Raw genomic sequence first — 24,218 nt, forward strand, 5'->3', positions numbered from 1 at the left:
GAAAGTACATTTCATTGAAAAGGGAAGGTCAGTTTAGCCATGTATCATTTCTATATCCCATTGCTACCTGTAAGCTCAGAAACATCTTGTACTTCTATTTATGTGTCTACAAAAGAGTTGACGGGGCTTTAAATGGAGCCAAAGTGCTGGATTTGCTGTCCTGTCTGAGTTCATTTCATGCCAAGTAAACTGTGAGACAAAATCTTTTCCCCAACATAATGGAATGCCTTTTAGGGAAGGCCTGAGGGCAGGGATGGGGGTGTAGAGAGACCATGACAGGACACAGTTCTACCATACCTGGTCCCTTGCTGCTTTGGATCTTACACCAGCAGCAGGGTTTGAATATGTTGCTTCTGTTCCGACTGCTGTTGAATCCCTGCAGTCTTCACTGTGTACAATGCCAGAGAACTGGAGCAGGGATAGATACAGCAGGGTGCCTTTTTTTCTTTTTTACTTTGAGTATTCTGCGGGTTTATGAATAAATTAAATGCATCGGGTATGGGAAATATTGAACAAGGAAACTAGAAAGTATATGTTGAAACAGGGTGGCAGGCCCTGTCATATATGCATGTAACATGGTACATTTCTTGGGGCCCTTTTAGAATTGAAAGCTGTAGACATGGAGAGATGACTAGGAGCAAAAATATCACTTAAGGAAACTTAAGAGAAGAAAGACTCAAGGCGGGGCAAGTCACAGAGGGAATGCTATCATGGGAGCCAGGGAGGGATTTTGAAAGGTAAAGTGTTTCCTCTGTACACCTAGTTGATAAGAAGGTCTTGTGGCTGGATAATATTCAATACTTTGAATTTATTTGTTCTGGCTTTCATGGTCACCTCCCCCCTTCTTTCTCCTCCCCCTCTTCCCCTCCCCTCCCCCCAAAATGATACTATTAAAAAACTGGTAATTTTGAGTCTACTTTTCCATCCCCAGGTGGCAAAATATAATTTGCTCACTGGCATTATGAAAACAAACACAAAAGTGAGTATTAGGCTCTGAAATATCACAAAAGTCTAGTTATTCTAAGGGAAGTTGATGTACCATCTACCCAAGTGATCCATTTTTAATGTCCCTATAATGATAAAATCTAAGTGCCAGTTGTGTCATAGTGGTGATCATAAAACTGTAAGGGGCACTTTTATCACTCCTTTTATTAAGAACTTGCAGTTTTATGCTGTTTTGATCACAAAAGTTCCACACACACTTTACAAATAATACAATCATGGTCTTGTAAATATATCATTGCTTTCCAAGTGGAGGGCTTATTTTTAACTTTAGTTGGAATTGAAGGAAATTGTCCTTTGTTCACCTTTTTCTACTAGTTGTACAGTTGTGAACAGGCAAGAACCACTTTGTCATTTTGGAGGACACAGCAATTCTCTGAGCAGAGCAGAGTGGTATTGCAAAACAATTTAGTCCTGGATAGGGGGAAAAAAATCTCTCTCTCACATTGAAGCAGGACTTGGAATTCAACTAGGCAGAATATAATGACATATTTACATTACCTGGGACAGTAGGTAAAATACTGATATACTTGCAAATAAAAAAATGCTGAGAGATTTCTAATAACAAGAAGTCCAGGACTCAGCTTTGTATCCCATCAGAAGGACACAGTGAAGGACATTGTCTTGGTATTGACTAAAAGTGAAAACGGACTCTTAGACAACGCTGTGCCACATCCAGCAAGACCTTGAATTATCCTTGGAGGCCCTTTATCTAATACTAACTTCCATCTAATCCCATAGGCTCTAATAAATTTACCACCAAAAATGGCATGTTCACAGGCCTTCAGCAGAAAGAGAATGAAAACAGTAGTGTAAAGATTTGTGTATTTCAGATTGTAAAGCTATTTCCAAATTCTGTTTTTAATACTATATCAGTTACGTGGAAATGAATGATTCTCTTTGCTTTGCATTTTCCAAGGCAAACAGTGCTACCTTTAATATTAGAGCTATGGAAAATGCTTTTCGTGTAAGGTGAAACTGGTGATTTTGAGCTTTATATGAGAATTGAAAAGGGCTTATTTAAAAACCAAAAAAACATATAAATAATTAAAAAAAACAACAATCAAACACTCCCCCCTCTCCCAACATTTTACACTGGCATAGGTTTCCTAGTTTCTTCCTCAAGTAAAACCAGCTCTTTTGTAGGAAAAGTGCATGACAGCAGGGTGAGCTTTGAGGTCAAAGGATAAATTGTGCTTATTTCACCAGAGTTCTGGCAATTGAATTTCAGTGTTAGTCATACTGCCAAGAATTCAAAGATATGGAAAGGGAGGTTGCATAAGTGCTGGGAGTAAGATAGTTGAAGAAGAATTAAAAGTACTAATATATGGCAGGGGAGGTAACGCTCAGGGGCAACCAACATGGGTTCATTGAGGGCAGATCCTACCTAACTTGGTTTCCTTTTATGATTAGGTCACAAAGTCCCTGGACGAATGCGTCGAGGTGGATGTCATCTTCCTGGACTTTAAGAAGGACTTTGACGCTGTTTACGAGGGCATTGAGGTGGATGTCGTCTTCCTGGATTTTAAGAAGGCCTTTGATGCTGTTTCCCACCACATTCTCCTAAAAAAACTAGGCGACTGTGGCATTGATGCTTACACAGCCAAATGGGTGGCAAATTGACTAGATGGTCACACCCAAAGAGTGGTGGTGGACTGGTCATTTTTGACCTGGAGGGATGTAGGCAGTGGAGCCCCCCAGGGCTCAGTCCTGGAGACTGTACTGTGCAACATCTTTATCAGCAATCTGGACGTCGAAAGTACACTGTCCAAATTCACTGATGACACCAAGATGTGGGGCAAGGTGAGCATGCTGGATGGGGGCACAGAATCCAGCTAGACCTGGATAGGTTACAGAGGTGGGCGGGTGAGAATAGGATGGAATTCAATGCAGACAAGTGCAAGGTGCTGCATCTAGGGTGAAGGAACCTGCAACACACCTATAAACTGGGGGACACCCTTCTTGTCAAAGCAGTGGCAGAAAGGGATCTTGGAGTAATTGTTGACTCCCAGATGAACATAAGCCACTAATGCAAGGAAGTGGTCAGTAAGGCTAACTGCACCTTATTGTGCATCTACAGATGCATCACAAGCAGGTCCAGGGAGGTGATCCTCCCCTTCTATGTGGTGTTGGTCAGGCCACAGTTGGAGTGCTGCATCCAGTTCTGGGTGCCGCTTTTCAAGAGGGATGTGGCTAGCATTGAGAGGGTCCAGAGAAGAGCCACTCGCATGTCAGGGGGCAGCGGGTCAGGCCCTATGAAGAGAGGTTAAAGGGCCTGAACCTATTCAGCCTCCACAAGAGAAGGCTGAGAGGGGATCTGGTGGCCATTTACAAACTCACCAGGGGGGACCAGCAGGAATTGGGGGAGGCTCTGTTCCCCTGGGCACCACCTGGGGTTACTAGGAATAACAGACAGAAATTGTTAGAGAAGGTTGAGGCTGAACAACAGGAGACATTACTTTACAGTTAGGGCTGCCAGGCTCTGGAATGACTCCCAAGGGAGGTGGTGCTCCCTCCTACCTTGGGGGCCTTCAAGAGGAGGCTGGACAGATATTTGACTGGGGTGTTATGACCCAGGCACTCGGTCCTGCCTGGGGCAGGGGGTTGGACCTGATGATCTGTTTAGTTCCCTTCCAACCCTAAGCACTATGAAACTATGGATGGGAGTAACTTTTCATTTGATCCTGTAATTGTTATGCTCTGAAAAACAAGGTTTCTGAAAAAGGTAGTTTATGCCTTGTGCAAAACAATGCTGTTCTAGAGTGCCAAAACTTTCCAAGGGGCAAATCAATCCATGGTCTCAACTCTGCATCTGGGTAGACCCTCTATGGCCATGCTGATTTTCGCTGAAGTTACTAAAGGTGCATACAGACTATAAACTTAGAAGTTCAGGAGGTCAGATTATGTAAAACGTTGCCTGTGGCGGAATTGGTAGGTTCCAGGAGGGTTTGATGGGACTGGGGAGGGCTAGCAAGGTCTGTGATGGGGTTTGGAGGAATCAAGGTGGGTGGCTGGTGGGATCGAAGAGCCTCTCCAATCCTACCAACCCCTATTCCCTGCAGATTCTCCCTCCCCCTCCCCCCAAGTCCTGCCAAACTTCCCCAGATCTCACACTGCTCCTGCTGCCAGTTTCACAGATGTTTGCAAGTGCTGGGAGCCTGATTGAAGTAAGTTGGGGCTAGGAGAGGGGCAGGCAAATTGTGGGGCGCTAGCAGCTCCATGTGGGGGAGAGTTAATGGGATCAGGGGGCTCATGGCTCTGTGGTGGGGGAGAAGTTGGTTGGGTCTTGGGGGAGGTTTGGCAGGATCAGGGATCTGTCTTTCCCTCCATGCTTCCCCCCTCACCTAAACCAGGGACTATTTTTAGTCCCCTGACCCTTCCTACACCCAGATGAACAAACAATCCTTGCCCCTCTGATCCTGTCCACCCCTCACCCCACCCCAGCTTATTTCAGTCAGGCTCCTAGCACCAGAAAATGCTGGTAAAACTGGCAATGGGGGTAGTTTGTAGGATTGGTGTAGGTTTGGTGGATGTGGAGGTACTAGCTGGTCCAAAGGGGGTGGGGGAGTTGTCCATCTGGGAGTAGGGTCAGTTGAGACTAAAATAGCCTGATAGGGAGATGTAGGGAAGTACAGTCTTAGGGCTGGGGCAAGCACCTGGGCTTTTCCAGCCCTGGGGCTGTACTCCAAACACGTACAGGCATTCAGTTAGATCAGTCTAACCATGCTTGATCTAACTTAGTGCACCTCTCATATGAACTAAAATTAGATCAAGCTGGCCATTTTTTGCTGAATCTAACCTACAGGGAACATCTATACAATTCAGCACTTAGATTGACTTAACTAGGGATCTAAGCATTTAAGGTCTGCATGTGGGTGAACTAAGATTAGGCTGCCATTTCTTCCCCTATCTAACCCCCTGAATGTCTGCATGCACCCTGAGGCACACAGGTGCAGGAAGTTATCAGTATGTAGCAGTTTGCAGGATAAAGGTAAACAAAGGAAAGGGGACAAAGGATGTGCACTCAAATTTTCTCACTAGGTTTCTTAGGCTAGTATTTTTTTTTAAGCAGATGTATGTTTCTTACTTACAGTCACCCTTTTTATGTATTATTTACTTATTTCCTTATTAAGTGCCACCAGCGGTCTCTGTAATGCAAAAAAACCTGACATCAAAACCATCCCTGCTCCAGAGAACTTATGACCTATATCTTTTGATTGTAAAGTTGCCTCATAGTATATTTATGAGCAGCTACAGGTAAAGGCCAAAAGGACTGGGATGATCATCTTGAAAAAAAAATCAGTAAAGAAAGAAGATCTCCGCAACAAAAAAGCAAGAAAAAAATTAGGACAAAAAAGCATATAATTGGACTTGAACACACTCATCTACATACAGGTTTATTGACCTGTTTGAGACTGATGGGTCTCAAACTCCTTCCCTTATGCATACTGGCAATTGACTTTAAATCTGTTGCTAATGTGAGTAAGTTTAAAAAGAAGCCAGGGCAGATTTCACCTAATAGACGAACTAAATCAGAGACATATAGCATAAACTTTTGTGAGTCCAAGCTCATTTTATCAGATCCTGTGAGATTCGATTAAATGAACTTAGGTTTATGAAAGTTTATGGTATGCAACTCTGACTTAGCTAGTCTATAAGGTGCAAGTCTACCGTGCCTTCTGCCTGACATCATATTAACACAGCTAACTACCTCTCTAAGTTTAAAATGGGTATAATAACATTTACTTACCTACTTGGAAGGGCTGAGAAACCACAGTCCTGGATAGCAAAAAAAGAACAGAATAGAATGGAATAGAATTAAAGTGTTTAGAAGTCTAAAGAATACTTGTAAAGCTCTTTGAAGTCCTTGAATGCTAGGAAAGGTGCACAGAGTAGTAATACTAACCGAACACTTGTGTTTCAGGAAAGGTATTATCTCTGTCAAGCTCTAAGGGATGTATATTAAAATGTTTTTAGCAACAGCACCAGAGCAGGGACAGCAAACTGTGTCCCACTGTTCAAAACACAAGCAAGAAGAACAAGCACAGACCGATAAACTTGCAGCTCATGGAATGAAAAATGGGAGTAGCAGACACAGCGCCACTTCCTCTTTCTATTTGTATCTTGCTTTGCCCCAGGAGAAGCCATGCTACCTATTAGGAACCCAGAGCTAAAATCTTCAGTCATCCCCTGGGATTGACTCATGATCCAGCTAACCTGTCCAGTTTGCACTTACTCTAACTTGTCAAATAATGAAGGCCATTTGGAGACTAGGAAGGATGTGGCTGCTGTTGTGGAGAGTGTTTTCAGCACTGCTAACAAGTGCCTTCTTACAGTTATTGCAAGCTACAGTGCTGCCATCACCTAGTCACTGTGTTGTTGCTGAAAAATAATATGAATAGTTTTATGATAACTAGATAATTTAACAGGCATAAATGCCAGCATCTTAAACAGTTTTGATATTTATGGTAAAGTTAGCTTAGGTTACACTAATGATTTCCCATGGTCTTTCTCCTGCTGTTTAAATGCCTTAGAGCGAATTACTGAAAGATCTGCTTTATTCATTAATGTCTTTATTTACTAGTATAATTGGCCACAACATGTCACTGTTGCTCCACTGTGGAAAGACGGCCCTTTGGTTCAGTTTCTAAAGATCTCTGCCTCAGTTTCCTAGTTGTCTGATCTGGGTTAAATTGCTTAAACTTCCTTTGCCTTGGATCTTTATTTGTAAAATCAGATTAATAGTGTTTTCCAGCCTTACAATGGTATTGAAAAGATAAATATCAAGGTGGCACATATTGCAATATTGAGATAAATAGACAGATGCAAGTACATTCTGGCCTTAAATAAACATGAAATGTGATTCATATATATAAATAAGTCTGTCTCCACCCTTCACTTGCAGGAAAAACAAATACCAACATTAGAAAACACCTGTCTTCTTTTCTCCTTCTTTCTCTTTAATAAATTGCTGTGAGTGAATGTGATGCTCAGAAAAGTACAAGATCTATAATAATGACCTAAGTTAAGAAGAAGTTCCTAGTATACACAGGGGAATTACCCCCTTCTGCACTCCACTTAGCTTGAGAAAGGATACTGTGTTATCCAAAAAGCTTGCTAGAAACACCACCCCACCTCCAAGTTGGTCTAATAAAAGATATCAACTCAAATCAAATGACTCGGTCTGTCATATAGCCCTAGACCAATATGGTTGACCCCCAAAAGAAAACTCCTAGACAAATTTTACACCTGTAAGTGTGCTGATGATTCTTTCTCCCTCGGTAAACCACTTTGCATTTGTCTTTGTTGAACAGCATCCTATTCTGTTCTGCCCACATTTCCAACCTGTTCAGATCCACTTGGATTCATTCCCTACCTTCTCGTGTGTTAACTTTACCCCATAATTTGGTGTTATCTGTGAATTTGGGCAGAGTGTTCTCCACGTCCTCATCCAAGACACTGATGAAGACATTGTCCTGGACTGAGCCTTGTGGGACTCCACTGCCCATATCTTTTCAGGTTGGTACCAAGCCATCCACCACCACTCTCTGAGTGTGATCCCTAAGCCAATTTGCCATCCACTTCACCATGTAATCATCTATGTCACAGCTGCTCAGTTTATTCATGAGAATAGGATGAGACACCATATCAAAGGCCTTCTAAAAATCCAAGTAAATTACATCTACCTTGACTTCTGATCAAAGCTGAAATGTAAGAAGTCTGTTGCTTGCCTGGAGCCCAGTTCCGAGATGTCATGGAGAGACTACCAAGGCTCATTTGGCCCTCTGACTACTACCCCATGCTGCTTATCTATGCGGGCACCAATGATACTGCCAGGAAAGACCCTGAGCATATCAAAAGTGACTACAGAGCTCTGGGTGCAAGGGTGAGGAGGCCTGGGACTTAGGTTGTCTTCTTGTTGATCTTTCCGGACAAGGGAAGGGACCTGGGCAGGAGCAGGTGCATCCTGCAGTTCAACACTTGGCTGTGCAGGTGGTGTTGCCAGAAGGGCTTTGGCTTCTTTGACCATGAATGTTTTTCTAAGAAGAATGATTGCCAGGAAGAGATGGTATCCACTTGATGGAGAGGGAAGAGCATCTTCACAAACAGGCTCATGAACCTAGTGAGGAGGGCTTTAAACTAGGTTCACCGATGGATGGAGAGCAAAGCCTTGAGGTAAGTGGGCAAGCAGGAGACCTGGAAGAAGAGCAAGCAGGAGTGGGCAACAGGTAAGGTGCTCTCATACTTCCTGAGAAATCAGGGCAATTGACTAGTTACCTCCAGTGCCTGTGCACAAATGCACAGAGCCTCAGAAACAAGCTGGAAGAATTGGAGGTCCTCACACAGTCATGGAACAATGATGTACTTTTAAAAGCAAAGCCTTGGTGGGAGCTCGCATGACTGGAGCACTGCCATGGATGGGTAAAAACTGTTCAGAAAGGATGGGCAGAGGAGAAGAGGAGGAGGAGTTGCACTTTATGTAAAAGAACCATATTATTGCTCAGAGCTCCAGTATGAAACTGGAGACAGGCCTGTTGAAAGTCTCTGTGTTAAGGTTAGAGGGAAAAGCAACAAGGGTGATGTCATGATGTGCATTTGCTATAGAGCAGGATGAAGTTGTACATGAGGCTTTCTTTCAACAGCTAGCAGTCACAGGACCTGGTTCTCACAGGGGACTTCAATCACCCTGACTTCTTCTGGTTTGGTCAATACAATAGTGCACAGGGAATCCAGAAAGTTTTTGGAGAGTGTTGGGGACAACTTCCTAGTGCATGTGCTGGAGCAGCCAGCTAGGGGTCATGCTCTTCCAAACCTGCTGCTCACAAACAGGGAAGAATTGGTGGGGCGTGTAATAGTAGATGGCAACTTGGGCAGCAGTGAACAAAAAATGGTAAGAGTTTAGGATCCTGAGGGAAAGACGGATGGAGAGCAGCAGAGTAAGGACCCTGGACTTCAGAAAAGCAGACTTCAACTCGCTAAGGGAACTGATGGGTAGGATCCCCTGGGAAGCCAGTCAGAGGGAAGAGGAGTTCAGGAGCTCTGGGTGTACTTTAAAGAAGTCTTACTGAGAGTGCAGAAACAAACCATCCTGAAGTGCAGAAAGACTAGCAAATATGGCAGAAGACTTGCTTGGCTTACCAGGGAACTCTTCAATAAATTAAGTCACAAAAAGGATGTTTATAAGAAGAGGAAACTTGGACAAATAACTAGGGATGAATATAAGAGCATTGCTTGGGTATGCAGGGATGAAGTCAGGAAGGCCAAAGCACAATTGGAGGTGCAACTAGCAAGGGATGTGAAGGGTAACAAGAAGGGTTTCTACAAGTACGTTGGTAGCAAGAGGAGGATCAGGGAAAATGTGGGTCCATTACTGAAGGGGAGGCAACCTTGTGACAGAGGATGCAGAAAAGGCTGAAGTACTCAGTGCCTATTTTGGCTCAATATTCAGAGGCAAGGTCAGCTCCCAGACTACTGCACTGGACTACAGCACCAGACAGCACAGTTTGGGGAGGAGGTAAGCAGCCAATAGTGGCAAAAGAACAGGTTAGGGACTGTATATACATGGATGTATATAGGTCCATGGTGCTGAATGGGATACACCTTGAGGCTAAACAATCACTTAGCTGGGGTCATTTGACCCCAGTACTCTTTCCTGCCCATGGCAGGGGGTTGGACTTGATGACCTGCTTAGGTTCCTTCCAACCCTCCCAACTATGAAAATATGAGGGTGCTGAGGAAGTTTGCTGATGCAATTGCAGAGCCATTGGCCATCATCTTTGAAAACTCATGGTGGTCAGGAGAGGTCCTGGATGATTGGAAAAGGGCAAACGTAGTGCTCATATTTAAGAAAGGAAAAAAGAGGATCCAGGGAACTACAGACCAGGCAGCCTTATCTCAGTCCCCAGAAAAATCATGGAACAGATCCTCAGGGAATTGATTTCTAAACACTCAAAGGAGAAAGAGGTGATTAGGAACAATCAGCATGGATTCACCAGGGACAAATTATGCATCACCAATCTGATTGCTTTCTGTGATGAGGTGACTGGCTTTGTGGATGTAGGGAAACTGGTGGATGCCATGTACCTTGATTTTAGCAAGGCTTTGATATGGTCTCCGACAACATTCTCACAGGCAAGCTAAGGAAGTACAGGCAGGATGAAAGGACTGTAATGTGGATAGAAACCTGGCTGGATCATCTGGCTCATAGAGTCCTAATTAATGGCTCAATGTCTAGTTGGCAGCCGGTATCAAGTAGAGTGCCCCAAGGGTCAGTTCAATGCCGGTTTTGTTCAATGCCTTAACAAACAACCTGGATGATGTCATAGAGTACACCCTCAGCAAGTTTACAGATGACACCAACCTGGGGGAGTAGTAGATATGCTGGAGGGTAAGGATAGGATTCAGAGTGACTTAGAAAAATTGGAGGATTAGGCCAAAAGGAATCCCATACGGTTCAACAAGGATAAGTCCTGCACTTAGAGGATGGAATAATCCCAGGCACTAATACAGGCTGGGGGCTGACTGCCTGGGCAGGAAGGCTACAGAAAAGGACCTGGGGGTTAAAGTGGACAATAAGCTGAATATGAGCCAACGGTGAGCCCTTGTTGCCAGAAGGCTAACAACATACTGGGCTGTACTTGTAGGTGTGCTGCCAGTAGGTCAAGGGAAGTGACTCTTCCCATCTATTCAGCCCTGGTGAGGCCATATCTGGATTATTGTGTTCAGTTTTGGGCCTCCCACTACAGAAATGATGCAGACAAATTGGAGACAGTCCAGTGGAGGGCAATAAAAATGGTGAGGGGGTTAGGGCACATGATTTATGAGGAGAGGCTGAGGGAACTGGGCTTATTTAGTCTAAAGAAGAGGAGACTGAGGGGGGATTTAATAACAGCCTTCAACTACCCAAAATGGGGTTTGAAAGAGGATGGTGCTAGACTGTTCTCAGTGGTGGCAGATGATGGAACAAAGAGCAATGGTCTCAAGTTGCAGGAAGGGATGTTTATGTTAGTTATTAGGAAGAATTTTCTAACTGTGAGAGTAATAAAACACTGGAACAGTTTACCCAGAGAGGTGGTGGAATCTGTGTCCTTGGTGGTTTTTAAGAGCTGGATAGATAAAGCTTTGGCAGGGATGGCCCTGCTTTGAGCAGGGGGCTGGACTAGATGACCCTCCTGTGGTCCCTTTCAACCCTCATTTTCCATGATTCTATGAAGTAATTTATTTTAACATATTGTGGTAAATTATATGCATTGATAGAGCAACAAATTTTGAATAAAGATGAGTAGTTCTGATGGCAGTTATATCACATATGTGTTTTCTACTCTGAACTAAATTTTGCCCATGTTAGTCATGCAGATTAGTCCACACTAGTCTGTTGGACTGGCTATATGAACTCTGTGATATTAACACCCAACAATGAAAAGAATGGGGAAATTATAATTCTAAATTCAAACAACAGCAAAATGCAAAGAGAAATAATGAGGAAAAACAAAGAATTCTAAGCAAATTCTAGCTGTGAAGAAGAAACATTTTTCACATAATTTATTGGGAGGAAATTCCAAAAATCTAAATAATTGAAAATATTTAACATTGTTCATCAGTTACTACAGTTAAGGCTCTTTCTAAATATAAGAGGAAACTGATACTATCATACCAGAATATAGTAACAAGGCTAAATTCAAAACTGTGTGGCCTGGTATTGCAATACAGATGTATTGCTGCCACAAAAGGGAAGTAATTCCTAACTGCTCAGTTCGGAGTCAGTCCCTATGAATTTACTTGAATTCAGTTTGTAAACTATGTAGTTTTCAATAATGTACTAACGATTTCCAAACTAGCAGTTTCAGTGCTATTCAGCATCACAGCACTTCAGGTCAGGGAAAAATAGAGCTGGAAGGGACCTCAAGACACCATCTAGTTCAAGTACCATTGATGTAATACATAACCTTAGGTGCATTACTATTTTGTAACTTACCCCAAATAAAACTTCTCTAGTGCAGAAGGATCACTTCAGGTTGTCAACAATAACCCCAAAAGAGATACTTTAAAAAACAGATACTCCAGTGGGCCAAAGTCACAAAAAATCTTGAAAATCACTGAATTCAACAGGAGTTCAAAACTTCTGAAGGTTTTGCCCCATAACAAATTTGGCACTTTTCCTCTTCAAAGTATTTTATAAAAATATTTAATTAATCTTCATGGCATCTTTGTAAAACAAATGGATATTTTTAAGGATCTACAATTAAGATTAGGCACCCCTAGCTTTTTACTTAATTCAGTTTAAAAATGTAAAACGAAGAAATTAAATTTGTTCTTCAATTGCCAATAATAATTTAACACTTGCAAATGTTAAATAAACCAGAAAAATGGTGCTTTATTTTAAACAAGGTATGCTCTTGCACCAAGTCCAATAGATGCCCAGATGAGGAAGTGTGTTAGTTGGACCTGATTTCCTTGACATCTGTATAGATCAGGCACTCTAGTGGAGCTTTTTTGGTGCTTTTATGTAATAGCTGATTGACTCAGCTTTAGTGAAAAGCACCAAAAAACCCCACTGAAGTTCCCAATCTATACCGACACTACAGAATTGGGTCGAAGTAATGTGCTGCTTTCTTGGTAAAACACATTTTTTTTTTTTATTTAACATCTGCAAGCAGCCATTATTGTTTTTTCCAGTGATATCTCCTTCTATATACTAGTGGTTGTCACAGAGCCACAGGCAGAGACACTGAAGACGATTCTCTTGTTCCCTGGAAATGAGGTGGGTGGGTGAGTGAGGGGCATGGGTGACTGGTGCCTCCCATGTCTGGGTGGTGGGGTGGAGAGGCTCTGGTGGCAGAGCCAATTTTAGCAGGGGACACCAGCACTCTCTGTGCCCCGCTCCCAGCCAGAGCACTCGCTGTCAGGGTGGGGGCAGCAGTGTTCCAGGGAGGGCACATGCTCTCCTGCCTGCTCTATACATCGCCTATGCCAAGAGGGCGTGTGAACTGTTCCGGAGGGAGTGACAGTAAGGGAAGGGTTTCCTGTTAGGAGAAGTGGACTGGAAGTCTCTGGTGGAGGAAGCTAACTGACTGAGAGAAGTTTGACCCCAGAGGATTTTCATAGAAATGTTACAAAGGCTAGGTGGTAGTCAGAAAGCAAGGGAAGGCTTTTATAAGCTTTTGCCAGTTTAGTTTTACTGTATTCTGTTGTCAAAACATTTGATCACTTTTCTTTTCTATGTTATAAAATATTTTGGGGGGTTTTTTCTGTTGTTTGACTGAAGTGTCTGTAGTAAATTATAATTTCTGATTCTGTATCCTTTTATAATCTCCCAAAGAGCTGTAAGTACCCTGACTTTCCCGCCTGCCACGTCTTGGATGTTATTATAATATGTTCTGTTTTATGATGTCACTTGTCGGGAGGGTTGTTATATATATATTTGTTGTTTTATTTTGCTCTTTGGGTGTCTCTATTAGGAATACCGGTATTCCCACACATTCGCCGATACATATATTCACAATCAAATGCAGATTAACACTTGTCTTTATCTTTATTCTTTATAACACTATACAAACTTTTGTTATCTTTAAACAGAAGTGGTCCTTTTTTTTAACAATTATATCAACTTTGTAATTCTATCTACATACTGTTTTTATTTAACCTTTCTCTGTTTGGTTGGACTGAACTTGGTGTTAATAAACAAAGTCCCTTTAACTCTGCTTTGTGCATTTATTTCCTTTTTTTATTTTTTAGAGCAGGCTTTTCTCTTCAAGCCTTGTTATTTCTCTGTCTATCCTTTTGCTATCCTGAGTGGGTACCTTTCATGTGGTGCGTGCCTGAAGCCTTGAATCCTTGTGGTCAGCACTCAGTTGTTTTCACTCAGTTTGTGGGAGTGAGTCAATTCACTCTTCTCTCTTTTTTTGTTTGTTTACTTTTCAGCGTGGCTGCCAGCCGCGTCTCCGGTGCCTCTTCGGGGATCTGCCCCTCTTTCTCAGAGCTCCGCTCTCTCCAGCGGCAAGAAAAATCCTGAGGTAAGTGTCTTATCGCCTGGAGATCTTCTTTTCCCTCACTTTCTCCTTCAGACACTCTTTCTTTCTTCTCCCTTTCTGAGACCCCCTTCTCCTCTTTCGTTTCTTTTCCCGGAGCTTCTATCCTAATATGGTAATAGCTCCGGAAGTGGTGTTTTCTGGCTCTTTTTGCAGCACCGCAATTTACTCTTTCACAATGGGCATGCCCATTCAGTGGAATGTGGGAACAATAATCTGATACAAGCCCAGGCTACATCTGTGGGAGCAGCACAACACCCCAGGGTTTTGTCACAGTGCTTTTGACAACCAGCTGACCTGACTGAATGAATGTTTTTCAACTCTATATAACTGGCCAAAAAATTCAAGTTTGGCTGCTTCTTTCATTAGGAGATTGCATTAAAATTCTGCTGTAAAAAATAAATCGCACCATATGCAAGAAAAACATTGTTTTATCTAGATGAAAAAAGGATGCTTTTTGGTACATTTTTAGTTGGTGGTTAACACTATATGATTAGCAAGGATCATGGTACTCTGTGGTTTAAAAATAAATCCCCAGTTTTGGCAGGGAAAAAGTAACCCCCAAATCCACATTTTTTGGTGATTAAAATGAAACACTACTAATATATAGATATGTGTGTGGTGGTGTTTCCTTTTAATTTTGGCAAAATGTGGAATTTATTACTTTTTTTCATCCCAAAATTGGGGATTTTTTTATCAGAGAAAACCAGGATCCCTGATGATTAGGCATCTTAGACTCTTAGCTTCTTAGGCTGCCTATACATGTGCTTATTCACACTGTAATTAGAACCCATTGGAGCAGGCTTGATTAATCAAGTCTGTTCAGCATTCTAATTAAAATGCTCTAGTGTTACCTCATCATCATGTCTTTTAAACCTTTTAAAAGCCATGCCTTTTAAAATGGCCACAGAAGCCATTGAATGATGTTTAGCTAATGCATCCCGCAGCCATTTTTAAATGTACAGGGGTTTAATAGACATGATGATGAGGCATTTTAATTAGAGCAGCTCTTTGTGAACCACTGTAATTAAAATGTCCCTGCATCCCCACCCCCACGCACATGTATAGGCAGCCATAGAATCTTAGAGTTGGAAGGCAGCTCAGGAAGTCATGTAGTCCAGCTCCTGGTCAATGGAGGACATACAATAAATGAACACTAACATCACACTTAAGATATCATCCTAAAATTTTTGAATCTTAGAATCATAGAAAATTACAGTCGGAAGGAACTTCAGGAGGTCCAGCCCCCTGCACAAAGCAGGACTATCCCTGACTATATCATTTCAGGCAATACTTTGTCTAGCCAGGTCTTAAAAACCTCCAAGGATAGAGACTCCACAACCTCTCTGGATAACCAGTTCCAATGCTTTACTACCCATCTAGTGAAAACATTTTTTCTAATATCTAACCTAAACTTCCCTGGTGCAATTTGAGACTGTTGCTCCTTGTTCTGTCACCTGCCACCACTGAAAACAGTCTAGCTCCATCCTCTTTGGAACCACCATTCTGTTATGCACAAACCACCCCCCCATTTTTTTTTCAGTTGGTTCCCACCTAAATAATTTAAAGTGAATACAATTTTCTTTTTCAGTCTGCAGTATAAATTTTACAGAAATTAGTTTAATGCAAAAGGATACCAGTATTAGCAGTTAAACCTGTGGCTGTCAAGTTTCTTTTAAGTGTTTCCTTTATACATACAGGCTAAAAATCTGATTTGTGTATATACCTGGGAACCACTGCTTCACACTTGCCATTATGATGATGCTGTGTTCATATGTTTAAGAAAGAGAGAAAGGAAATAATATATTAATTAGATATACTTCCAAAGAAGTTCTTATTTTTAAAGTTTATATAAAAATTGTAATTCAAGGAGGATTTAGATTAACAAGACAAAACAAAAATAAATGTTAAAACTGCAACTCAGCTAGTCTGTTTTGGTTTTGCCGAAACTCTGTTTTATGAGGTTAATCAGTAGAGCATGAGACTTAAAATGAATCCTAAAAAATATAGTATATATTTCACATATGTATTAGAGAGGTAAGGTTTCATATATGAGTTCAAAGCTTTCCTGGTTTGACACTCCTCAACCCCAATTTAGTATTATTTGATTCACCAGTGACTAGTGCCTGAGTATAACATTTAGGAAGTATTTTGTGAAGCAGGAAACAACTATTGTGAGACTTTACTCAGGAATGAGTCATTGTTAAAGTTTTTAATTCAGATTTTTTGTAAGGTTCCATATGTACATGAGGGCTGGGGACAGACATTACGCATAAACCAGTTTAAGTGATCAGAAACTGGTTAAAATCTGTAACAGAACAGATGTTCAGTGCACATAAACCAGTTTGAAAATGGCTGAAATTGGTATGAGATGAACCTAGTTGAATGTGGTATCAGACTTAAATGATTTGGGTCAAACTGGTTTATGCAATGTCTATCCCAGACGCCTTGCTAGTTTAAGTTAAGCCAGACACCCCCAGCATCCTGGCATGCTCTCTGGGCTGGGTGGGGTGATAAACACTGAGTTATGGGTGATAAACACCAGTATCAATCCCCTGCTGGGTCTTCAGAGCCTTCTACTGGGGCCTGGTTATGCCCCCCCCAGCTCAGTACTGAGAAAGGGAAGGGAGGGCTGCTGTAGTGCCCTCTGGCTTCTAATCTGAGCCACTGCAGGTATGTGCCTGGATTTCTGGAATGAAACAAACTGTCTATCCACCTACAAATCAGTTCAAGCCTTCCATGTTAGACTAACTTGTAAAGATTGAATCAATTCAGGCTCAGACTTTTTGAATGTCTGTCCCTAGCCAAGGAGAGGTAGAGCAGGAGCTATAACATTAGCAAGCTCTGGCTCTACGTATGATATGCTGCAGTGTCCATTGTGTTTATATTGCAGCCTTTGCTAGAAGATTCTCATCTCATATTGTTTTCCTCAGGTTTTCATCACACATTATTCTCCAAATGTTCTACAATTCACAGGTTGTTTTTCACACTGTCCATAACTTATGTCCTTCCACAGTGTTAGCAGGCAGTGCTCTTTGATTTTGTATTTCTTCCTTTCTTGTGGCCTGCTTATATTAGTCATTTAATTAAGATGCCTGTTTCTTTATTTTTGTTTTTCCATCTTTGTCAATCAGTATTAGATCTAGCCTTTTTTCCCCCTGTTGGTTTAGTGATGATGGCACTTTAATTTTTCTCTGAGGACCCTTTTGTCATTATTAGCTGTGACAAGGGCTCATGAATTTTTTAAATTTTTTCTAGTAAGACTGCTGAATTATTTTTGGGGTGTAGCATATCTCTTTGCACTCTCTTCCTCTGCTGTTTTTCCTTTGGAAGTCAATTAGGCAGTTCTTGAACTAACTGTAGCTTTTGAGCTATTTGCTGCAGACTTGACACTGTGGGACACAGATGTTTGCACATTTCTGTTGTCTTCTTGCTTTAGTTTGCTATTGGGAAGCAACTCAGCATTGTGCCCAGGTTAATGCCTAGAGTACACACAAGGGAGTCTGTAATTGGTATGCCTTCTGTGAAAACACAGAGGGAAGGGAAAGGGAAACACAGAAGGAAGAAGGTCAGTGTCACACTTAATTTCCTGGAGAAATTCAAGTAGCAATACCTAAACTCGAAGGCTGTTTCATTCAAAAAATATTTTGCTGCTGGAGGAATAAGTTTGTGGGAAGCATCTGGATTTAAGGGCTGCTGAACCTAGAGATATATTCCACATTTTAAGCCCTCTGCAAGATGGAATTCTCATTTTCGTTTTCTGCTTTTTCAATTTTTCTGTGTTTCTTGGTCTCATTCATGAGCGAGGGACAGTCTTTGAAGAAGTTCTGTTATTTTTTAGAGTTTCAGGACGGCAGTGAAACATGGCAGTAGTTGGTGTACGGGTTGAAATCTGCAGCTTTCTCCTCTGCTCTTGGACAGCTTCTCTTCCCCCTAAAGATGCCCAAGTCATCTGTTTCTGTCGTCACCTAAGATGTTCTACGTAGTATAGAACCATATCCAGAGGTGACTACACCTATATTACTTTACAGAGCTGCCTATAAAAGAATTCAGAGTAAGATTTTTTAAAATAGCTTTACAATCAACAGCTCTGAAATAAGTGGCTGCTTTTTCAAGAATTCAGCCTCTGATTACACACTTAAATGAGGTGGCCAGATTTCCTAGGGTATACCATTATCCCACATGCCTAAGTGCTTGGTTGAGTAAGGATCTGTTTCCTTTTGTTGCAGTTTAAATCCCATTTGATCTCAATTGAACTGCATGAGGTAAACCCTAAATTCATGCCTACAGTTGCTTTGAATTAAGTTAATCTAATCCATCGATAAGCAGTTTATTGTATCCATCTGATATCACCATGGTGCATCTCATAGCTTACAAAGTACATGGTTGTGCTCATAATGGCAGAATAAAGCATTTTTCAGTTCTCTTTAGCAACCTTTTGCTATAACATGGGTTTTATTTGGACTCCTTTCCTTTCTATCAGAATTTGTCCTTGCCTTCTTTAATTAAAATCATCTCACTCTAGCCAATGATTGAAATATCCAATAATATCTGCTTATTAAAGAGTGGAAACTGTGCTGTTATTAATTCAAATTATTTTGTTCCAGAGGTTTTGCTCAAATTAAATGGAAAACTAAATTAAACAGTGATTTAATTAAGTGGCAAAGAGAATGAAAAGGAGGATTTAAAAGGTGAAGATGTAAAAGTAGCACATTCTTCCACTGGTGACATATAACAGGTGTAATCCTTCATCAGCGCAGTGAAGCAGAGATTTGCTGCCATTCAGAGAAGAATGAAGGAACCAATGGTAAGAATTATGTTACAAGATAAGAAACTAAACTAATGAATACAAGCCTGCAAACTTAAATAAAGGGCTCCATAGAGGAGATTTAAAGAAACAAAGAATGTAATGTCAGAAAGATGTATCACACAGATGAGTACTATTGAATAGTGGAAATTGCTGAAGAGTAATGACAGAATAATTTATGCTATAGAAGGTATGCACATGTACAGAGCAAGCTGAATAAATAGATTTATAAGACTTTTGAACCATTTCCTCTGTGCTAGACTGACAGCAAATGAATGAAAATTAATAATAATGAGTGGCATTAGTGCTAAGTAGAGTCATACAGTACGTATAACTTGAGGAAATATCATACCTTTTGTAAGTTAGGTTAGGAAATAAGTTTTATTCATGCTGTTTAACCACAGTTCACAAATTTTCTTTTATATAACACTGTTTGTTAATTGCATATATGTTCTGTAGCTAGGTTGGCATATAATAAAAATATTAAAATAGGTGGTATTTTATATTGAATTTGACATCTTTAAAATGTTTAAAAATTATTCATCTATTTACCAAATAAACCATTTTGTGTGATAACATTTCTGAAAGTAATCTAACTTCATGCCATAGACTTAGTATGATACAGCACCTATTTATCTGTGGGATGAATTTGGCTATAAACAACATTACCAGTTTTACCAGTGTTGTTGTACATATAGATCACACAGAAAATAGGTAACCATTTCCTTCTTCTTTACTACAGAATAACATTCTGGGACACAAATTTACTTTGTTTGGCTATGAGGCAACTAGGACACTTATGCATCTGCATGTACAGTAATCCATATTATTATCATCATCATCATTTTTATTATTGCAACTACTACTATTACTACTACTTCTTCTTCTACTCCACTTCTTCCTACTACAGGCATTTGCTTTTTTATCTCTGTCATTTGGTTTAATTGCTGTCCCTTGTACTGGTTTTACACAAACTGGAAGGGGCTTTCTGGGTTCTTTTTTCTCCTGTGTCTGCAACCAGCAATTTGCTGAAAAGATCATAACAATCAATAACCCCTCTGTCTTACCACAGCCACAAAGCTCCTTATAGTTCTCAGTTCCAGTGATCATCCTGTTAAACCATCCTGGTAAACCTGGAGTAAACCTGTTCCAGTTTAACTTAATGTTATTTTAACATATGTGACCAGAACTGTACAAAATATTCTAAATGTGTTCTTACCAGTGCTTTGTACAGTGCTCCTAATGCTTTCCTCTCATTACAAAAATATCTTGCCTTGTGTTTCTACATGTATATTACAAATGATGCAAATAATAAAGAACACGTGAGCAATATCCTCCTCAGAGTTGCATCTGACCACTTAATTTGTTATCTGCCATTGAAGTTTCTGTGGGTGAACGGGAGTAAGTGAAAGGATAATTCGTATTTTGGGTTTATTACAGTATATAAGTTTTAGTTCTTAATCTTTACTAACTTCTATACATTTTGTTGGCATTTCTGCAGGTCTGTTGTTGATCATAAAACGGTACCATCCTTGGGGCAATGAGTGGTCACAAACCAGATCTTGGATTGCTGTTTGCTGTAATTCCAGTGAATCAAAATCAGTGCTTCGATAGGGATTGTGGAGGATCTGGTGTCCATCTGGAGAGCATTCAGGAGCTAAAATAAGTAAATAAGATAGATTACAAAACATCCATGCGTTGTGTCAATACTGAAAACTAATGAAGAATCTTCCCTCCCCAAACTTCAAAATGGAAGAGATTGTTTTGAAAGAAACTTTCAAGTGGGGAGATTTTTTATAACACAACTTTCCATTTAGGTACTTCTCTGTATTTTAATCACATATTTGGATGCCCCCTGTCTTTACAATACAAAAAACTGTTTCTGAAGTTTTCAAGAGTTTTCATTCTAAGCTATAAATAATTTGTTTAAAGTAAGGAAAAATAACATATGAAAAAATGTAAACAATTAAAAGCAGCACACTCCCTTCCCATCAAAAAACCTAGTTATATTTAGGATGAAAACTAAGGTAACATTTTTTTCTATATGAAAAATGCTAGAAGTCATGCTGTCATAACTTCTCACTTCTTTGGTCAAAGTATAGATGTTTCTAACAGGTGCTTGTAATTGGTTGACTTAACTTCAGGTTTATGTCCTTCTCCTGACTCAAACCTGGGCAATCTCCACTGAGTTTGATAAAATAATCACTAACTGACATTCTTGCATACTGGCCTCTGGCTTCTATTCTATTATCCCATCCAGAAAGAGCACAGAACAATTGCAGATGCTTCCTCAACCTGAAGAAGGATGTTTGTACCCAAAAGCTTGCAAAGAAGAATTTTTCCAACTATTTTAGTTGGTCTAGTAAAAGATAGTAGATTTACTCAAAGAACCTTGCCTGCCTATGTCCTTAGACCAACGTAGCTACAACCAATACTCATAAAATAATCAAAATGCTTCACTTAGGATATAACTACTAAACCCTCTTCAGAACTGTTTTGCTGTTTCTTTTTCCAGCAAGAACTATCCGACAAAACGTACATTGATTTTGATGTCAACAGATCTGCCTTTTTTCCCAAAAAGAAAGGTTTTGATGAAAAACTTTGCCCGGTTCTATTTCATTGTAAACAACTGAAAGTGATTTACTAGCACTGTTGAAGCATTCCAGACACAATTCTTGCCTAACCCTCCTACCCTTGGAGGTTCTTAATGTACAGATATTGCTGTTTGGAAACTCTGGCGTTGTCAACATGGAAAGTTAATTTGACTAACCCTTCGTTATTGAATAGTTCTCCAGATTCATTAGAGTATCCTGAACTTTATCACTAAGAACTTGAAGTCTTCTAACAGTGATATTAAAATGTGCATGTAATAAGAAACTGATCATGTAGATGGCATCTCCTTACTCAGCTCATGTTCTGTTTTAGTTACAGAGTATACCAGTGGTGTCAACTACACTGCCCATGGGCCAGATGTGGCCCATGGAGCTGTATGATCCAGGCAGCTGGTCACTGGACCAACCTCTTGCATCAGACCCCACCCAGCACATGGACTGGATCCAGTACCATGTATGCTGCGCACAGCACAGGGAGCCAGCATGGGGTGGCACATAAAGCCCATGGCCCAGACCCCTTGTGCTACGTGGAGCACTGCATCCAGCCCATGCACTGTGGGCAGGGCACCCCCTGTGCTGGCCCCAGGGCTTATTGAAGAGGTGGTCCCAGGGCTAGCACGTGGCGTGTGCTGCATGCAGCACAGGGAGTCTGGAGCAGGGGCTGCATGACGACCCTGGGACCAACCCCACATGCCGCCTGAAGCACATGTCAACCCTGCAACCCACCTTGAGGTGGATTTTTCCAGCACTACCTGGAGAGAGCGGGGAGCAGATCGGTGGAGAGCCCAGCTGCATCCACCCCCTCCCTGGTACTTGCCCAGATCCTCCCAGGGCTTCCCTGGGTCATGGGGCTGGTCAGGCACTGGCTGGGGCCTGGAGACTAGGGTGGGCACTGCTGCAGGCTGGGTGACTGAGAGAGTAAGACCCTGTGATTCACAAAGCCAGGGAAGGTGTGTGGACTAGGACTGCGGTTTAGGGCAGGCATCTGCAGCTGAGACCCTGTGCATGGCTTTGTGGCCTCAGCACGTGTGGTGGCAGCAGTGCACGTGTGTGTGTGAAGGGGGAAATGAGGTGGGGGCTCACTTGGATGTTTGTTGCACATCCATGCTCCCAGCCAAGTTGCAGTGGCACCTCCCAAGCTCTGTATTCACTGTGCTGGGCTCTGGCTCTGGAGTATCCTGGGGTACAAGTATTTTGGGAGCAATGCAGCACCCTGCTTTTTTTTTGCTCCTCAGCTTCTCCAGTGCCCTGCCTGGGGATACCAGCCTGTGCCTTAGAAACTGGGTAAGAAGTAACCAGGGAATGACCTGCAGGGACAGTGGGGTTTGGACAGGCAGAAGTGAAATGAAATTATTGTGTATGTGGGGATGCTGTGTGGGAGTGGGGGGTCATTTGGTCTGGCCTGCAGACTGGCACAGAAACACTCATTAAGGTCAGATGAGTTGACACCCTTGGAGTATATCGAAAAAGGTCCAATTTTACTATATAATCACACTAGAAACAGCATAGCTATGGATATCCTGCTTCTTGCATCATCATCAGAACTATCATTTTTTTCCACTGGAGTAATCTTTAATTATCCATGCTGATGTTACAGGCAGACAGAACATAGCAGGAATTTTATTCCAGATCTTTTACATGCAGGTCTGACTATTGGCAAAATCATCTTTTGCTTTGTAAACTGAAAATACTGTATATGGAGTCACTGAGAAACTAAGGATTCAACCCCACAATGTCATTTCTCAAATGTCACTTTTCAGATTATAACCTGGCTTTAATATTTCAAAAATGACACTATGAAGTAGATTTATCATTTTTATTTTGTTGACAAGATAGTCAGAAGGTCAAAGTCAATCTATTCACACTAACATTTTTTAGAGATTAGTTTTATTGTGCCAATGGCAAGACAGTGGTATACAAGACAAATGTAGGCAGAATGTAGCATAACACTACTATTATCACAGTTTTCAGAGAACTAACCTATCAAAGGGGAGAGTAATATCAATGTAATATTTCAGTTAGATTAAAATTATTGTCTTTTTTAATGTTTGAAGACAAAAGCGTTGACACTTTTATAAAAGGAAAGAACCATTTCACAAAGACGTATAGAAAACATACACCCAGCTACGTCTTGTATTATTTCAGAATTCTTTTCTGTCAATGTGGGATATGCCAAAATTGTCCTTTTTAGAAGAACGTATATGGGACGTAAGTGCTGTATATATTCTGCACATAGATGAATATCACTATGTGCTAGTGACATGTTAGGATGTCAGAGAATGGCTTGTGTTCCTAACAGACATTTTTCTGGATTGTTTACCCATGTTTGTCTGTTGAAGAAAAGGTTAACAGTATCTGTTAAAATTCCTTTTTTGCAACTATGTCACTCAGTCTATTGCACCTTTAACAAGATGGATCATGTTAGGAAGCCCTAACCCACATATTAACATTAACATTGCAGTCAAAGCTTTGTCTAGCCGGGTTTTGAAAACCACCGAGGATAGAGCTTCCACCACCTCTCTGAACAACCTGTTCCAATGTTTTACTATCTCTTAGTGAGAAAATTCTTCCTAATATCTAACCTAAACTTCCTTTGCTGCAATTTAAGACTGTTGCTCCTTGTTCTGTCATCTGCAACCACTGAGAACAGTTCAGCTTCATCTTCTTTTGAGCCCCGCTTCAGGTAGTTGAAGGCTGTTATAAGTCCCCCCTCAGTCTTCTCTAGACTAAATAAGCCCAGTTGTTGCAGCCTCTCCTCATGTGCCCCAG

At 41.2% G+C, this 24,218-nt stretch overlaps 1 protein-coding gene across 1 annotated transcript in view; it reads right to left on the reverse strand.

The window, feature by feature from the left end:
* Window positions 1-24,218, reverse strand: part of LOC109323076 (von Willebrand factor D and EGF domain-containing protein-like) — a 333,209-nt gene that overhangs the window by 227,273 nt on the left and 81,718 nt on the right. Inside the window, exon 2 of the mRNA XM_019554480.1 lies at window positions 20,310-20,494. Coding sequence (XP_019410025.1) covers window positions 20,310-20,494 — 185 coding nt within the window. The remainder of the gene's footprint in view (window positions 1-20,309; window positions 20,495-24,218) is intronic.

Source organism: Crocodylus porosus, unplaced genomic scaffold (assembly GCF_001723895.1).
Source record: "Crocodylus porosus isolate Cpor-Errol unplaced genomic scaffold, CroPor_comp1, whole genome shotgun sequence".
Lineage (NCBI taxonomy): Eukaryota > Metazoa > Chordata > Crocodylia > Crocodylidae > Crocodylus > Crocodylus porosus.